The sequence below is a fragment of the Gracilinanus agilis genome, chromosome 4, assembly GCF_016433145.1.
Source record: "Gracilinanus agilis isolate LMUSP501 chromosome 4, AgileGrace, whole genome shotgun sequence".
NCBI classification, from domain to species: Eukaryota; Metazoa; Chordata; class Mammalia; order Didelphimorphia; family Didelphidae; genus Gracilinanus; species Gracilinanus agilis.
This window is the reverse complement of record NC_058133.1, coordinates 136,590,384-136,609,689: the sequence shown is the minus strand read 5'-3', so window position 1 is coordinate 136,609,689 and position 19,306 is coordinate 136,590,384. Positions and strand designations below refer to the sequence as shown.

The 19,306-nt window shown below is 40.7% G+C and overlaps 1 protein-coding gene across 1 annotated transcript in view; it reads left to right on the top strand.

Annotated features, from left to right (window-relative positions):
- The first annotated feature begins 318 nt into the window (after positions 1–318).
- Positions 319–19,306, top strand: part of ITPKB (inositol-trisphosphate 3-kinase B) — a 158,559-nt gene continuing 139,571 nt past the window's right edge. The window contains exon 1 of the mRNA XM_044674974.1: positions 319–2,451. Coding sequence (XP_044530909.1) covers positions 382–2,451 — 2,070 coding nt within the window. The 5' untranslated portion in view covers positions 319–381. The remainder of the gene's footprint in view (positions 2,452–19,306) is intronic.

Here is a 19,306-nt window from a genome sequence, read left to right as displayed (position 1 = left end):
CCTCTGCAGGTGGAGGTGTAGTGAGTTCCCCTGGGCTCTGCCCTCGGGTTAGAGCTGGCTTCTTCTGTCTGCTCCAGACCTTCTCCTCCCTCCTTTCTCCTCGCCCCAGCCTTCTCCTTTTCTCCCTAGCTAGGGTCCTGACTTTTCTCCCTCTTTGCCTCCGCAGCGGATCGGGTTGTTTATGGAGCTTTGGGCTGGGGCCAACCCCGCTGCCCTGCCCCCATCCTGTTGCCGAGGCAATGGTGCCCCGGCTCCGCAGAGGACAGCAGCCGCCGGGCCTCCGGGGCTGACCCCGGAGGAGAAGGAGGAGGAGGCGACAGCAGTGGTGGAGTCAGAGCTGGAGCAGCAGCAGGGCTTGGAAGCGCGGCTGGACCCAGTACTATGGCTGTGTATTGCTATGCGCTCAACAGCCTGGTGATGATGAATAGTAGCAGTAATGTGGAGAGCGGCAGCGGCGGCCTCAGCAGCGGCAGCGGCAAGGCGCCCCCGCCCCCCGGGAGACCCGGGCTGCCGGTGCCTGTGCTGAGCCCGGGCAGCAGCAGCGTTTTCAGCCCAGGGAGAAGCACCTCCTTTCTCTTTCCTCCCGCCGATCGGCTATCGCCGGACGAATCCGGGAGCCCAGGGAGCTGGCGGGGCGGCGGTAGCAGCAGCACCAGAAGCAGCAGCAGCGGTAGCAGCAGCAGCAGCAGGCGGAGGCTGAACAGTAGTAGCAGCAGCGTGGGCAGCCCGAGTTGGGCACCCCGTCTGGGAGGGGAGGGGCAGCAGGTGGTGTCCCCGGGCAGCCTCTCCCCCCCAACTGGTCCGGAGGAGGCCAAGAAGAAGCTGAGGATTTTAGAGTGGGAGCTGCAGAACGTGCAGGTGAACCAAAAGGTGGGCATGTTCGAGGCGCACATCCAGGCGCAAAGCTCCGCCAGAGAAGCGTCCCGGAGCCCCCGGCTTGGCAGGGCCCGCTCGCCCTCCCCTTGTCCGTCCCGCAGTAGCAGTCAGCCTCCTGGCAGGATCCTCGCTGAGTACACTCGGATAGAGGAGAGGAGGACAAAGTCCTGGGGAGAGCAATGCCTGGAGACCCCAGCGGAGGTGGGGAGCAAGGAGGGCCAGCCCCAAGAAACTAGAAGCTCGGCTTTCCCACTGGAGACGGAGAGGAGGCCACTTACCCTCGGGGCTTCAAGACGGGACACTCCAATGGAGACTGGAAACTGGAGCCTGACACGTGGGGTACAGGGTTCTCCTTTGGGAGTGGAGATGGAGAAGGGCACCCATACGGGGCGAGCAACATTCACGACTAAGGAGGTCCGCAAGGGAGATCATCCTTTCCCCGGAGCGTTGGGCTGTGAGACCCTTGTAGACTCCAGGGGAGTAAAACTCTCTAGAGATGCCAGCTCAGCCGGGGTTAAAGAAGTAGAAAGAAGGGGCTCCACAGGCAGGGAGCACCCCTCTGAGGCCCTCTCCCAGGAAACCTCTGCCTGGATAGAGAGAGGTTTTGTCTCTTTTGGAGTGTGTGCCTCTGAGAACCAAGTGCAGAGAGAGGGGAGAACCAGGTGCAGCGGGACACCTGCTGCCCAAGAGAAAGGTGGGATCAGTGCCTCGAAGGCGGCTCTTGAGAAGTTGGAGAAAAGAAACCTGCCTGGCCTACTGCAGGGATCCTTGGCTCCCGAAGAGAGTGAGGGCAGGACCACCCCAGCTTTGGATATGCAAAGCTCAGTGCCCTCTGAGGCTCTGAGTTGCACCAGGGCATCCACAGGGCACAGCCTGGCAGCTCCAGTGGAGCCCCAAAAGAAAGGGTCCCTGGTAGTTTTAGTGCAGAGGCCTGACTCTGACCAGGGGGAGAAAACAGGGACTAAATCACTTGGAATTCCAGGCAGGGCTGTGCAGCTAGGGAAGGTGGAGGTGGAGGTGGAGTCAGAGCCAGGAATTCTTTCTGGCCACATGCAAGACGCTTTGCCTTGCAGGGATCCTGTAGAAAAGGGGGACAGGTATCAGTGTTCTCCCAAGAACAGTTTTGGTGGACAGTTCAAAAGCTTGGTGAGTTGGCCCAGCCCGATGGAGGAGGCTGGCACCACCTGGACAGACCCTGATAAAGTGGCACCATCAGATGGGACTTCAGAGAGGAAGCAGCAACAGGAACAGCAAGAAAACCATCAGGGTAAAGAACTGACCCCTGAATCTGAGAGGAAACCTTCCCTGAGGGAGGCTTGCTGTCCCAGCAACATCCCAGCAGTTATTATTACAGATATGGGGGCCCTGGAGGACGGGGAAGGGGGCTTAGAGGAAGCTCAGGGAAGCCCTCGAGGGAACATGCCTTTGAGAAAGCTGTCTTCCTCCTCTGCCTCTTCCACTGGTTTCTCCTCATCCTATGATGACTCGGAGGAGGACATTTCCAGTGATCCAGAGCGTTCTTTGGACCCAAATTCCGCTTTCCTGCACACTCTGGATCAGCAGAAACCTAGAGTGGTAAGTTTTAGTGGGAATGACTTTCCACTACTCTCCATTTCTTCAGCCCAAGCTTTTTATGGCTGCTCTTGTATCCTAGTTTTACTGAACTTAGGACGTTTCAGGCCAGTTCTTGTGGTAGTCATTACCAGTATTATTTTCAGGTTTTGTTTTCTAGTGTGTCCCAGAGAGAATCTTATGAGTCTAATATATGCTACATGGGGAAAAGGGAGTGAATCAACTGCTGTTGTCATTTGTGTGCAAATATGTAGATATTGTGTATATTCCTACACAATGTATGCATATTTGTATGAAAATGTATATGTATGTACATATATTTGCATTGATAAACATTGGTTTTGCTGATGTACAATATATGCAATATAGTATATATTACACATATATCTAATCTTCATTACACAATATACATTATTACATACATATAGATACATATAATGCATCTATACTTATTAAAATATGAGTCTGGGTATACACATACACATAAATATATTTGAATAGTATATGAGTCCTGACAGATTTCCCAGGAAAGCATGCTCTTCATGAGCTGTCACTACAGATGCACTGATTTATCCTCAAAGAGAGAGTCAGAGTGAACTGGAGGCAAATTCTGTCCCATTAGGCAAATGTCATCTGAATCGGTGATTCATTTAGTCGGAAGGAGACTTAGAAGCATTTGATTCTCTTAGCTTGGCTTCTGCTGATACTCTAAAGAAGCGAATGGCCCTGATTCTCAGACAGGATCCGTAAAAACCCAGGAAATGTATTTCGAACCAATCCATATTGGGTAGATAGCCACTCGTAAGTTTTCCCTTTTGTAAATGGAGCCCATCTTAGCAAGTTTGGATGAAACTCCTCCCTATCAGCAGGGCAGGAGGCTATAAAGCAGCTCAAGCTATGAAGACCAATGAACATCATGGTTTGAGCGAAGCAGGGGGGCTAATTTTTACATTTGCGTCAAGGTTGCATTAGAGAGCCTGTATTGATTAGGCTTCTTTGCCTGAGGTAAGAGACACAGAGAGGCTGCTGCCCAGGAATGGAGATGGCTTTCAGTCCACCAGTGTTACTTAAAGATGATTTTTTTCATGTTCATGTCTTTTGATTTATTTCCCAGACATCTTGCGATGATGGTGTCATTGGACATACATTTTATTTTTATGGCATGGTTAATCTCAGCCCTACCCTGCTTTCACTCTTGGTAATAGCAAAATGTCTTGCAGAAGACAAAAGAGTTCAAGTTAGTACTTCAGAGAATGTCTGGACTTTCTCTTAGCTCTTGCAATGAGTGTTAGAAGGTTGATAGTGGGTCTGATAGTTTAGTAAGGGTCTAGTGCCATTCTTTGGAGTGCAAGATGAGAATTTAGTAGCTAGTATCTTTTGGTACCCTCTCCTTAGATATTTGCAGTCCTCCAATAGGCTTTCATCCTGAAAACCTAGTATTATTAAATGGAATTAGTACCTTCCAACCGAGTCTCTGGAAGCTCTGTAGTTCTCTCTTTTACCTCATTGCTACACTTTGGGTTGATTACTATTCTGTCTGCTCCTCACCTCGGGCTCTACTTGCACCTGAGAAAAATCACAGTTTAGGACTTTCACAGACCAGCCATATATTCCTCACAGAATTCATGTTTCTGTTTCCAGTGTGGAAGCAAATATATATGCAAAATTTCACCCTGAATCAGGCTGGCATTTTGTAAAAAGAAAAGGGCCCTGAGCAAGTCGCACCTGCAGTCAGTGGTATTAATGCCAGCTTTACAGGAAGGTTGCTACACCTGAATGGGAGGGAGTGAAGAGCAGTGGAAAATGCTTCTCACCAAAGGTGTGGTCCAGATGTCTGTATCTTCTACCAGGCAATTAGAGACTTAGTAAACAGGAGGCTGGCCTCCTCTTCCCTTCTCAAGGTTTATTGTCAGGCCCTGAAGCATGACATGTAGAATCCATTTGGCTGCCTGACCATTGCTTTCATTTGTTACCCCCTCTCCCCATCCTCTGTATCCCCTGTGATGGTGCATTTAGCCACTTTGACTGATCAGGCATACTATGATGATATATTTTTTATAATCAGTAACTTTTATTTATGTCTTTTTAAACATCAGAGTCATTTCCCATACCCATTTAATTTTCCCTTGTAACAAAGCCAAATTTTTGTCAATAAAAGCATTTGCATAGCATTAAATAGAAATCCTTACTTTGCATCTTAGAATCAATACTATGTAATGATTCTAAGGCAGAAGAGGAATAAGGGTTAGGCAATGGGGGTTGAGTGACTTACCCAGGGTTATACAATTAGTAAGTGTCTGAAGTCAAATTTGAACTCAGGACCTCCTGTCTCTGGGCCTGGCTCTCAATCAATTGAGCCACCTAGTTGCCCCTATATAACATTAAAAAAAAAAAAAAAGATTTGCAAATCTGACATCTGACACTTCCTAGCTGTGTGACCCTGGACAAGTTATTTATTCCCCATTGCCTAGCCCTTACCACTCCTTTTACTTGGAACCAACACACAATATTGATTCTAATTGGAAGATAAGGATTTGAAAAAGAAGATTTATAAGACACTTAATTCATATTATCTTATTTGAGCTTTACAATGACTCTGAGAAGTAGGTATTTTCACCCCCATTTTACAGATGAGGAAATTGAGGCACAGAGAAGTTAAAGGGTTATGTAGCTATAAGTCTTCCTGACTTCAAAAATCTATCATGCCACTTAGCTACCTTTTCTGATATATGCAACATTCTCCACCAATGGGGCAAGATTTGGGACCAAGACTGGTCATTATAATTAATAATGTTAATATTTTAAAAGAGTAATTGTCAGGAGTTAGGGTGAAGGGTGAATATATTTCAGAAATTATTATCTAGAGGGTAGAAAAAACTGAAGAACCAGAGAGTTCTTAAGTGGCTTGTTCAGATCAGCTTATTGGACCAAGGGTAGCAATCAGGCTTGTCTAGCTGACTGTGATTCTTACACAACCTAGATCTCCACCTCTGAACATGTTTTGATATGTTTGTCCTTGTAGTGTTTAGATACCCACAGGATGGAATGAGAAAGAAACTACCCCCTCCCCAAGATCCAGATTCATTGAGTCATGTGAAGCAAATGTATTTTTTCTTGGGGTATATGGGGATGTGATAACCAGCTGGAAATTGTGGGATCTGAGGCAACATCGAAGCCTTGTCTGCTTGTACAATAAGGGTAGGTTTTTTCATTGATTACAGGTGGCTATGTGACATCAAAACATCTGCCTCATGTCCATCATGGATATCTATTTGCATGCTACTCCACTGCTGGATGGATTTTTGATGGCTGTTCTATATCAGATAGTAGCATACAGCAAGTCTCCCTGATGCCTTTATCCTACTCACTCTTCTGGACCGTGCTGCTCTCATTTGTATATTACAACTTCTCTCCCTACTCCTCAGTGCCACTCCTCCCACTCCATTCTGCCCCAACCAGAAAAAGGAGTTAACAGATTCCTTTCACAGGTGATGCTGGAAAGGAGAAGCTTGAGCACGGAGAACCTTAGTCAGAGCTGCATCTTCATAGGTATTTGTTGGAGAGTTTGGTCCAAATCTATTTTGAAAGTTAGAGATTAACTTAAAGCTATGTTTATAATTGGAAACTTTTCTTAATTTAATTCAACAAATATGATCAAGTACCTACTATATTTGGAACTCTTTGCTACATTCTGAGGGAGCTGCAAAGTTTAGATGAGATACAATTCCTGCCCTTATGAAGACATGCATCAGTGTAGTACATAATCAAATTCAAATCAGTCACTCAGTATTTATTAAGTGCCTACTGTGTACCGGTCACTGTAAGGTATTAGGGATAGAGACAGAAAATTAAAAAAAATCCTTTCAGGTAGCTTATTCTATCAACAACTACTATATAAATCTACATAATAAGTTTGTTAGGGGGACAGGTTCAGTGGTTTGAGAGCCAGGCCTAGAGATGGGAGGTCCAGGGTTCAAATCTGGCCTCAGATACTTCCTAGCTGTGTGACTGTAGGCAAGTTTCTTAATCCCCATTGACCAGCCCTTACTGGTCTTGGAACCAATATACAGTATTGATTCTGAGATGGAAGGTAAGGGTTTTAAGAAAATAAAATAAAGTGTGTTAGAGAGTTATAAAGCTTATAAAGTTATAAAGTTATAAAGGATCTAAGGGGGAGATTACCTACCACCAACGAGGGCTATCAGGGAATGCATCATAGAGGTAGCATAAGAATTGAGCTTCAGAGGATGAATAGGATGAATTTAGCAGAGGAATTCAGAAAGGGAGAGAAAATGTACCAAGCAGAGGGAATAATGAGATCAGTAGATAAAGACCGGAGAGATAGGGCATGTATTTGTGGAGTAATGGGATTGGAGGTGGATCTATTGATAAGGAATCAGAAAGGAATCCAGTTTGGCAAGAACATAGACTATATAAAGGGAGTAACAGGAGAGATATAAGGTAGCACCATATTGTGGAAGACCTTGAAAGAAAGGCATATGACTATCAGCTTCACTTGGAAAGACGGGAAAGCACAGAAGAATTGTCAGCAGAAGAATGGTTCTTGGAGCAATATGAAGAATGGATCAAACAAAGAGAGTGGAGGTGGGAAGATTGTTTGGAGACTGTTACCAAAGCTGAGGTGGATGGTAATGAAGGACTGTTCTAGGGTAGTTGCGGTAGAAATAGAGAAGAGATACTAAACATGAAAGATTTGGGGAGTGTTTAAATCACCAGGTCTCATTTACTGAAAGAGTATTAGAGTTGAAGCAAGGAGGGACCCATAGGTAACCTTGAGGTTACAACTTGGGAAAGAATGAGGGGATAGTGGTGTCACAGGCAGGAATTTGTTGTTGTTGCTGCATTGTTTTAGCCATGTCTGACTCTTTGTGACCCCATTTGGGGTTTTCTTGCCAAAGATACTGGAGTCGATTGTCATTTCCTTCTCTAGCTCATTTTACAGATGAAGAAACTGAGGCAAACAGGGTTAAGTGACTTCCCCAAGGTCATACAGGTAGTAAGTGAGGCTGGAATTGAACACGGGAAGAAGAGTTTTCTTGACCCAAAGCCCCATAACCTATCCTAGCTTCCCACTGAGAGGAACGCTGAAGCTAAAAGGAGGAGCAGGTTTAGATAATAATTCCAGAGTTTTGATGTGTTATTTTTGAGAAGCCTATAGATTGAAAAGAAAATTGAGTCTGGGGTCTTTATGAGTCTTAATGCATGTGATGTAGAACTAACATTAAATTATAGTTTCCAAATATTATAGCACTTTTTATTTTAAAGGAATGATACCCCTTTATGTCTTCATAAATATGTCTTTGGAATAAATTAACAAGTATTCTTCACAAGAAGGTTGTGACTGCACAGTAAGAAATGATGAGCTTATTTAATTTTAAAAATTTAATTAAAAATATTGGAAAGACCTACAAGAAATTTTGTAGACCAAAATGAACAGAATCAAAAGAACATTATATACGTGAATATATACATGTGCATGTATATATAATATGTAGCAACAGAAATAGTTTGAAGGGTAATTGTGAATGTCCACTCCCAGAGAAAAAAATGTACAATAGAAACATGCATGACAGTTTTATATATACATATATCTTTTTGTCCAATGATGCCTTCTCTCATTCAGAATAGGGAAGGAGGCAAGGAACTTTAATGTAACAAACAATTAATTTTTAAAAAGTTGGCTGTGACTCAGGCAATTAATAGTGGTTAGAGTGCTGAGCTTGGGTTTATGAAAACATGAACTCAAATCTGGGCACATAAACTTACTAGCTATGTGACCTTGGGCAAGTCACTCAGCCTTTGCCTCCATTTCCTCTATTGTAAAATGGGAATAATGGTACCTTCCTCCTACCAGGGTGGTTGTGAGGATTAAATGAGCTGGTATTTGTAAAATTTTTGGTGTATAATAGGTGCCATATAAATGCTAGCCATTATCATTTTATTATTATTATTATTGTTTAGCCAAATAAGAAGAATGTGGGGGGCTGAAGAAGAGAAGTAAGGAAGGAAACTTAAGTTTCTATCCAATTTCGTGAAAGCCTTAATGATTCTACCACAAACAGTAACAGTAACAACAAAAGATCTCTTTTGTTCAAAAAGTTTTTGAAATGTTCTTAACTTGTAAAATATTTTCTGGGTGTTTATTTGTAGCTATTGAATTGGAATACTCTCCTGACTCCCTGTTGCAGATCTGTAAAATGTCTAGATTGAGACTGGTTCTGATGGAGAGTATATATTCAAAGGTTTATCAATACCTTTGCTTTGCCTTATTGCATTTTCACAGGTTTCAACCTATTCATTTAAAAGAATTAAAAAAAATTAAACTCTTCTTTTGTGTTTTAGAATAGGCATTAAGTATTGGTTCCAAGGCAGAAGGAGCCATAAGGGCTAGGAAATGTGAGTTAAGTGACTTGTCCAGGGTCACCCAGCTAGGAAGTGTCTGAGACCAGATTTGAATCCTGGACCTTCTGTTTCTCTGTACTTTCAAGAGTGAGGCTGGTGACAGTTGGTGTGGAGGAAGACACAAAAAGCCTCATGTGAGAGGTGGCACCTGGGATGTTGTGGGAGCTAGCTAGGATTCTATAAGATAGAAAGGAGGAGTGTATTACAGACATGGGAGAATCCCTTGTCTAGATTAGGAAATTATGCTTCTTGGGGAACAGAGACGTTTGAATGGAAGATGAAGACTTGGGACTTGGGGGTTTTGTGTTCTCTAGTTCTTAATTTTAAGGCACCTTTTGCTTTTTGCAGTGAACTAAAAAAAAAGAGAGAGAAAGAGAAAGCTAGGGATTGGTCTTATGATTTCATAATATAGGAAACTCCCAGGTTAGGAAAGTTTCTCCACCGATATAAGATGATACCTTCTCTTTAACTTATAAGCTTAGAGAGTTGCTTAGAGCAGTGAGACGTTAAGAGACTTGTTCAGGATCACATAGCTAGTGTACATGAGGGAAGACTTGAACTCAGGCTATCCTGACTTGTAGGACTGGTTCTCTATCCACTAGTCCACTCTTCTTTCTTTCAAAGTTGTTTATAAGTAGGATTTTTGCCAAGTGAATCATAATTTTTAAAAGCTTACTTTTTGAAGATGCTTGTTTTCCAAGTGAAGAATATTTTTTGTGATGTAGATTTTTGTGTTATAGGTTTTCTTAAAATATGGGACACTTGTGGTCCAGGTACATGTCAAGTTACATGACCTAAATAAAAACTATTCTTGAGGCTTTATCTGCAATTTGTGGCTGGAGGACAATTGAGACTGAAACCTCAGAATGGAACCCTTGTGGTCATAATTTTCCACCCATCTAAACAACATTACTCATTAACATTATGTTTGGCTATATTATGTGAATTAGAAAAATCTCTTATTCTAACCATTTGCTTTGTAGTTGGGTTGGGCTAATAGGCTTGCCTTCAAATTGAGGTTGGACTGATTTATTATTATTATTATTATTATTATTATTATTATTATTATTAATTACCTTCTGTCTTAGAACCAGTATTGGTTCTAAGGCAGAAGAGTGATAAGAGTTAGACATTTGAGGTTAAGTGACTTATCCAGGGTCCCCAGCTAGGAAATATCTGAGGCCAGCTTTGAATCAAGGACCTCTTGTCTCTAGACCCTGACTCTCTAACCACTGAGCCACCTAGCTGTCCCTTTCTGTTTCTTATATAGATGTACTGCTCTGTATTGGTAAAGAGTGCTGAATTTTTAAGTCTTACCCTTGACAGTTACATGTCTCAGGAGCAAGTCACTCCATCATTCTGAGTCTCCGGATTCTCCTCTTTAAAATGGACATCTCCCAGGGTTAACATAAGGTTCAAATGAGATAAACTATGTAAAATAGTTTGTTGGTCTATAAGCACTCTGTATAAATACCAGCTGTTGTCATTACTGCACTCCATGAGTATGAAACCTGTCCCATGTCCATTGTCATTCATTGTATTTGTAGCCCCACTTCTGGAACATAGTAAATGTTTAATAAATGTTGATTGATTACTTGGCTTCCCTCAGTTTCCCCATCTTGCCAAGATAGACAGAGACACTGACCCATCTTACTAGAGAGTAGACATGGTTAAATTCCGGATATTAAAATGCTTTTGGCTTCTCAGCTAAAAGACACCATAGACTTTTAATGTTAGTAAACAATTCAGCTCCTGTGTATTTCACATTAAAAATTTTTTGCCCTGGATTTTATACAAAGGCTAACATATGATAGTCACAGAATATATATTTTATTTCTTCTTTTCATTAACAAACAAACAAACCCAACTGAACTGATTGATAAATTCTTCAGTATTAGATTGGAAATTCCGAGGGTAAGGGCTGGAAATTATTCCCTATTGTCCTTTTAGAGCTCTAAGCTTGGTGGTGTGCCCAAAGTAGGTGCTTTATAAATATTTCTTGAATGAATTATTGAATGAAGAAAATAATTTCAGTTAAATTATACACTCACAAAATAGATTCCTTTCTTTATGATGAATAAAAAAGAAGAAATACTGAATACCCCTTCAAACAGAACAGATTTTAGAACCCACAGCATGGTTTTTTTTTAATGAAATGGATTTTGTTAATAGTATGTTAATACTATTACTATGTTAATTCTGTTGTTAATAACATAATACTATGTTAATTCTGAAGAAGCTTGGAAAATATAGTTGTATTCATCTTTCAAGTTTCAGATTATGAAGTTAACAAAAGGAAGTATGGGTTGACCAAGTCTCAGGTGCCCCAAGAAATGCTATAATAATAGTTGACATTTGTGTTTTAAGATGCTTTACATTCATTATTTTATTTGATCTCCATAGCAATGTAATGGGGAAGATATGACAAAATATCATTTTATATATTGTGTAAGTATTTAGGAAGGCAAGACTCATTTGCGATTTTATAGTTAGTAAATGTGGAAGTAAAAATTTGGAACCAGATTTCTTTTTGCTACAATTCCTTAATGTTATTCTCTATCTCTTGGTAATTAGATGACTATCATGATGCAAATGTCCGGTGAATAGCAATTATTTCCCTGAGGTTGGGTGAATTTGGGGGCAACTTGAATGTTTTTCTCCAAGGAAAGTAGAGAAAAGATGGACACAAAGGCTCCTAATGGTGCTGACCAATAGCTTGATGTATCTAGTCTGCCTTGATAACTTTTCAGTGTATTATAAAATAATGTATCACTTATTATTTGTTTTCATTGCACAGTGTGGTTTTTGAGGGAAACACAAATAGTAATGAAGGTAGACGTCCCAAGCCAGACCTTGTCATTTTTTTTGGTAACTCTGCTTCCTTCCTTCCTTCCTTCCTTCCTTCCTTCCTTCCTTCCTTCCTTCCTTCCTTCCTTCCTTCCTTCCTTCCTTCCTCCTTTCCTTCCTCCCTCCCTCCCTTCCTTTTTTTTTTTTTTTAAACCCTAACCTTCCATCTTAGAATCAATACTGTGTATTGGTTCTAAGGCAGAAGAGCAGCAAGGGCTAGGCAATGGGGGTTAAGTGACTTGTCCAGGGTCACACAGGGAGGGAGTGTCTGAAGCTTTGCTCTCTTTCTAAAGTGTCTGCCAGGTCTGGGCAGGTATGGATGGCCCTTTGCTATACTATTTAAGGTTTCAGAGTACTTTCCCTCAATAGTCCTGTGAGGTGTTAGGGAAGGGTGCAATAATCATTATTTCATTTTACTGGTGAGGGGATTGTAGAGCATGAGAGTACCCCTTGACCAGTGAAGGGCAAACGTTTCTTGATTTTTTTAAAAGGGGAAGAGAATAGAGTCTGCAAGGAATAGGCCAGTGAGCTTGACTTGGGTTCTTGGTAGGGTTCTAGGACTTACTGGTAAAAGGATAGCTTTTTTAAAAAAAAGGCAGTAGTGATCACAAAAAGCTATCATGACATCAAGAACAGGTTATGCCAGACTAAGTAATTCCTTTTTTTTTTTTTAGACAAGCTTACTAAATGAAAGGGCACAAGAATATTTTGAATATTTTTTAAGTTTTATTTTATTATTTAAAAAATAAGCCTTACTGAAACTTGTTTTAATATCATAGTCATTTCTGGAAATTCTCTGTACTCCAAACTCTGCCCTTGCAATGGGCTCTTCTTCATAACCAAAAAAAAAAAAACCCTCAAAACTAACGGACACAGTAACAATGTCTGACAGAGTATGTGGTATTCTATACCTGTAATAATAATAATAATAATAATAATAATAATAATAATGGCTAACATTTATATAGAGCCTACTATTTGTTAGGCACTGTACTAAGCACTTTACAATGATTATCCCATTTGATCCTCACAACCCCCCCTCCCCACAAGGTAGGTGCTCTTATTATCCCTATTTTATTGATGAGGAAATTGAGGCAAACAGTGGTTAAGTGACTTGCCTGGAATCACATAGCTAGTATTCCCCAATGTCTCTGTTGAAAAGAAGGAAGGAGGTAGTTTTCAGCTCCTGTTATTCAGGACCAGGTTGGATTGATCATTATAGTTTGGTCACTTGGTGTTTAGCGGCTTTTAATATTCTTTTCATTTACATAATTATTGCCATTGAGACTATTATTCTCCTGGTTCTTCTCCTTCCTTTATTTGGAATAATTTTATTCAAGTTTTCCTGTCTGTCTCTGAATTCCTGACATTTATTACTTCTAATGGTATAATAATAGTCTATTATTCCATTCATATTGTATATGTATATGTATACATATACATTACATTCATGGTATATGTTATATAAGGGCAACTAGGTGGTACAGTGGATAGACTACTGGGCTTGGAATCAGGAAAACTCATCTTCATGAGTTCAAATCTGGCCTCTGATAGTTACTAGCTATGTGATCCTAGGCAAGTCACTTTACCCTGTTTGCCTCGGGTTCCTCATCTATAAAACAAGTTGGAAAAAGAAATGGCAACCTCTCCAGTATCTTTGCCAAGGAACCCCCAATGAGTTCACAAAGAGTCAGACATGACTGAAAATGACTGAACATGGTGTAGTAGAGATAATAGATCTGGAATTCAAAGAATCATATACAATAGGACTTTATTTTATTTGAACTCAACACACGTGAATTCAGATATGTGCAACTGCCAATTAATAAAGGCATAAAATATATAAAATTTAAAAATTTAGATACATGCTAAATCTGCGCCATTTTCCAAAGCTGAGTAAAATCTCATAGCAGTTCACCCATTCGCTCTCATTCTTGCTCTGAGAAGCATTACTGTGAGTCATTACATTGTTTTGCACCAAACATTAACTCTTGCATCAGTCTTTGTCTGGAGTTCTTCCTTGTACTGCATTAGACTAGTGCTTTTTGTTTCATTAATGCTATTTAGTTATTCATAATAGCCCCAAAGTAGAAGAGTAGAGATACTTGTATATCTGATAAGCCTAAGAAAAGTTGTAAAGGGCATACCTATGCTTGTAAATGAAATATTTATTTTTTTAAAAATTTATTTATTTTAGGGGGCAGCTGGGTAGCTCAGTGGATTGAGAGCCAAGCCTAGGGGAGGTCCTGGGTTCAAATCTGGCCTCGGACACTTCCTAGTTGTATTACCCTGGGCAAGTCATGTAACCCCATTGCCTAGTCCTTACCACTCTTCTGCCTTGGAACCAATACTGAGTATTGATTTTGAGGCGGAAGGTAAGGGTTTTAAAATCTTTTAATTATTTATTTTTTATTTTAAAAATTTTTCCATGATTACATGATTTATGTTTTCTCCCTCCCCTTATCACCCCCCGTGTTGTACAGAAATACTTATTAAATAATTTAGTTTGCTATTATGTGCAATTTTTAACTTACGTGAAGGGTCTTGGAACATATTGATTGTTCAAAATGAGGTCCTACTGTATAGGTATAGAGATAGAAGGGATCTTAGAACCATTGAGCTGAGTTTTCTCATTTTACAGATTGAGACTAATAAATGTATGAGGCAGGATTTCAACTCAGATCTTCCTGATTTCAAGACCAGTGCTCTATGTACTGCTCCCAACTCAAGTCTATAAAGTATAAAATGAGAAAAACCCTGAAATTGCCTTCCAGTTCCAATATTCAGTCAACCAATACGCTCTTTGTTTCTTTCTTTGTCTCTGTCTAGATCTATCTGCCCCTTTGCCACCATCACCTCCTCATAGACACATTCAGTATTATTGATGATGATGAGTAGCACCTAGTCTAAAAGCAACTTACCAGTGTTTGGCACTCTTTCAACAGCTCCATTTAGAATTCCCTGTTAGAAAATATAAACAGTTTCCTTTTCTTTGGGCCTTGCTTGAGTTTGGCTGATCACAACTTAATGGGAACAGACTTAACCAAAAGTACCACTCTCCCTCCCCAAGCATTGGTCAATACCGCCTTCTTTCCTGGAATCTTTATTTTTACTTTGGTCCTCAGTGAACTGTTAAATCTCATGGTGTGCACAGCCAGGAAAGTAAAGAGATACAGATGTCAGGAGATGGTGCAGTGAGAACCTCTGAAATTCACACATAAGATTTCAGTTTTTTCCCCTTCACAGGTAGAAAAAACTTCTCACTAATTGTTATTTTTCAACTAAAAAGGAGCCTCGCTGGTGAAGCCCTTGATTATCATGCTAATCTAGCATTTTACTTTTGTGGTGAGATTTAGGACTGAAAGGGAAAATAAAATGATACAGCATCTCCAGCAAATGGAGCAAAATTATTTCCGCTGACTTGGTGACTAAGATTAGGGCTTGTGCTCCTCAGAGAAGATGGACTCGTAAATAGGTATTAGTGAAATGATGAAAATGGCCCATCCTTGGCCAAAAGCCCACAGAAAAGGGCTACCAGGTTTGCCCAGCAACTCTGAAAGCTCTTTTAAAAATGTGCTAGCAAAAACCACCAGCTTTTCCGGCACTGACACAGAGTTCCCATCTTCCCATCAGAATTTCAGTGTCTTCTCTTGTCTCAACCTCTCTCTGCATCACCCCTTCCCTCCCTTGAACCATTTTCATCAGAATGAATACACTTATTGTGCTGTTTTCCAAGAAGAAGCTGTAATACATTTTCTATTACAAGCTCTTCATATTTTTCACATACAGCAGGGAATGTTCAACCTGCCGCAGGACGAAAGGGGATTTGCTTTCCTGGTGGCTGGCCATCCAGAAAGCTAAATCTGCAATCTCTTCTGGTATGCTGTGTGTTGGTGGGGCCTGCTCAGTCACAGGGGATGTTATTGCACCCCCAGGCAGCCAACAACCAGCTAGCATTTTTTTTTTCTGATTTTGCTGACATTCTTTCCAGGCTCAGTTGATGACTGAGTCTTAAAATATATAATTCAGCAGGATCTTCTGTTCTGACATTAATCTGCAGCCCTATCAGAGCCGGGGCTTGTCTAATCCCTTGCCACGCTCAAACGGGTAATGCCTTCTTTTAATAAGTTGCAGATTTGAAGAGTAAATGTTAAAAAACTCTTTAATATAAAGGAGGCTAGATCGTAGCAGGGGGAACGTCTGAGTCACGACGGTATAGGATCTTTAATTTGTGCCTAGAGCAGCTGGAGTGTATTAGCTGGAAACCAAAAAGACTCTTAAATGACAGGGAGACAAACAACTTAATCTGTTGTTAATGGAAAATGGAGGTTCCAATAGTAGGTTGGCCTGAAGCTTAAGAGAGGACAAGTGAGATTTTAATGGGGAAAGCCAAACCAAGACCAAGAGAGAAGCTCTAATTGCCGTGTGTTGTTCTTAGGAAAAGAAAGTGGGGGAAAAAATGACATTGCGTAAACTGGGCAGTTTGGGAAGTCCAGGGCTCAAGAGATACTGGCCTCCAGGTCGCCACGGTGCTGAGTGGCAATTTCAGAGAAGCATCTAATATTTTCCATGCAATCTTCTCTCATGCTCCAGAAGGGCCTCTCACTCTTCCCATTTGGGAAGTTCATATTTGACCATTGAGTAGACTTGAAGTCCGGGATGCTAGGGGAACCCTGGACAACAGTCACTTGGCTTGGTCCAACTAGGGTTTGGGCTCCATTCCCTTGTCCTGGCTCAAAGAGAGTGAAATGAAGGGGAGAGAAGGAGGTTAACTGAGGATGAAGTATTGTGCTGTAGTGAATGGAGTGCTGGAATTAGCATCAAGAAGACTCATACATTCTCCTTCTGACACTGTCAATTTGTGAAGTATTTATTAAGTGCCAGACACTGTTCTGAGCACTGGGGTTACAAAGAAAAGCAAAAACATGGCGCCTTGACCTCCGAGACACATTCTAATGGGGGAGACAATGGAGAAATCACAAGATATGGTCAATATATTTATATATTTTAGAGGAGATGGATGGCACTGGATGGGATAGGGGTGAGAGGAGAAAAAGGTAGGATTAGAACTAAGTCTTTTTTATTTTTATTTTTATTTTTAATTCTTACCCTCTATCTTGGAATCAATGCAAGTATTGGTTCCAAAGCAGAAGAGCTGTAAAGGCTAGCAAATTGGGGCTAAATGATTTGCCCAGGGTCACACAGGTAGGAAGTAGCAGAGGCCAAATTTGAACACAGGACCTCTTGTTTCTAGGCCTGGTTCTAGCTGTCTCCTAAATCATGTCTCTGTTTTATGTATTTAAAACAAACAAACAAACAAGACCCCTTTACTTTCTGTCCTAGTAACAACTCTAAGTCAGAGGGGCATGGACTAGGCAAATGGAGTTTAGTGGTTTGCCCAGGGGCAATTACCTAGGTAGTATCAGAAGTCAAATTTGAACTCAGGTCATTCCAACTCCAGACCTGGCTCTCTATCCACTGAGTCACCTATCTGTCCTTTGAGCTAAGTCTTTAAAATGTATATTTATTTATTATATTATTATGTATACATTTTATTTATTGTCATTCCCCAAATTTTCATTTATTTATTTATTTCATGGAAAATATTTAGAATTTTTTTCCGTGTTTCCATGATTCATTTTCTTTTCTTCCCCTCTTCCTTCCCTGCTCCCAGAGATGACAAGTCATTCCACTGGGTTGTACAAATGTTGTCACTTGACACCTATTTCCATATTATTTAATTTTTGCTATAGAGTGATTTTTTAAAAGCCTAAACCCTAAATCACATACCCACATAAACACGTGATGTCATATGCTCTTTTGCATTTCTACTCCCATTTTCTTTCAGTGTGGATAACATTCTTTCCCATAAGTCCTTCAGGAGTGTCCTGGCTTGTTGCATTGCTATTAGTAGCAAGGCTTTTGACCCAAGTCTTAAAAGAAATCAGGGAAGCCAGGAGCTAGAGATGAGGAAGGAGGCACTTATTGTTTAGTGATTCTGGGCAAATCATTTAACTTTCTTAAGTTCAGTTTCCTTTTCTATAAAATGGAGCAAATGAAATCTTTTAGCATTTACCTCCCAGAGTTCTTTTGGATATCAAATGAGATAATATAGTTTTTAAATCCTTTACAAGTCTATAAAAACTAGATTTTTATTTTATTTTATTTTTTGCACAGGGTAGGGTGTGGGGAGATACTAGCAGCCTAGAGGGATCAAGAAAGGCCTAATGACATAAGCAGAGCTTGAGCTAAACTTTGAAGAAAACCAGGGATTCTAAGAAGTAAAAATGATGAGGGAGTATATTAAAAGTATGATGCTACTAGGCAATAGGATTCTTAACTTTTTTTTTTTTTTAAGACCTGGACTTCTTTGGCCATCTGGTGAAATCTGTATACTTCTTCTCAGAACAATGTTTTTAGAATAATTGATGGAAATGCTAAATGTCATTTAGAAATCAAAGGAAAATAAAGATGTCATGTTTTCCCATTCAAATTAATGAACTCCTTGAAATTTATCCTTGGACCCCAGGGTAAGGATCCCTACTATAGGCCTGAAGATGGAAAGTCCTGGGTTCAAATTTGGTCTTGACTACTTTCTAGCTCTGTGACCCTGGGCAAATCAGTTAACTCCAGTTGCCTAGCCCTTACCGCTCTTCTGCTTTAGAAATGATGCTTAGTATTGATTCTAAGACAGAAGGGTTTAAAAAAAAAGAACCCTGTTATATAAAACAAAACAAAACAACAACAACAACAAAACACTCTTTAGGAGACCTGGAGCCCTAGAATCTAAAACACTAAAATTTAGTTGTGTGATCCTTGATTCAACTAGTGGTTTTCTAACGTTATACATGTTCACCCTGCCGTACCCCATTATTTCTTCTATTACTAAGAACTGGAAACAGAACAACTCATCAGCATAGTTCTTTATTTCTCCTTGTACCTATTGCTAACAGAAGTGGGAGAGCCATGCTGCATTCTTTGAAATGGGAATAGTTTATCTTGCCCAGCAAACAATGATTTTCTGTTGTTCTTTGCCTGTTTTTGTTTAGGTAAAACTTTTCTTGCCTTATTTATCATCACTCTGTGTGTGTGTGTGTGTGTGTGTGTGTGTGTGTGTGTGTGTTTGAGAGAAAAAGGAAGGAAAGAAGGAAGGAAGTAGGGAAGAAAGAAAGGAAGGATGGAAGGAAGAAAGGGAAGAAGGAAGAAAAGGATTTTAAAAGGCTGAGGTAAGGAGGGAGTGCAGTCCAGGCATATGGGACAGATGCCACAAAAACATGGAGACAAGAAGATTATCTTATCTGAGGAACAGTAAGAACCCTTTTGGCTGTATGGTGAGAGTTCATGAAAGGGAATTGTGAGGTTGTGAGGGTAGATTGGAGCCAGGACATGAAGGGCTTTAAATGCTGGAGAAGTTTATATTTGAATCTAAAAGGAATAGGGAGTCACAGGAGTTTATTGAATAGGGGAGTGTTGTGGTCATTTCTGCCCTTTAGGAAAATCACTGTCAACTCTTAGGAGGATGGATTGGAGTGGAAAGAGACTTGAGGCAGAGAGACCATTTAGTAGTCTATTGCTATGGTTCAGACAA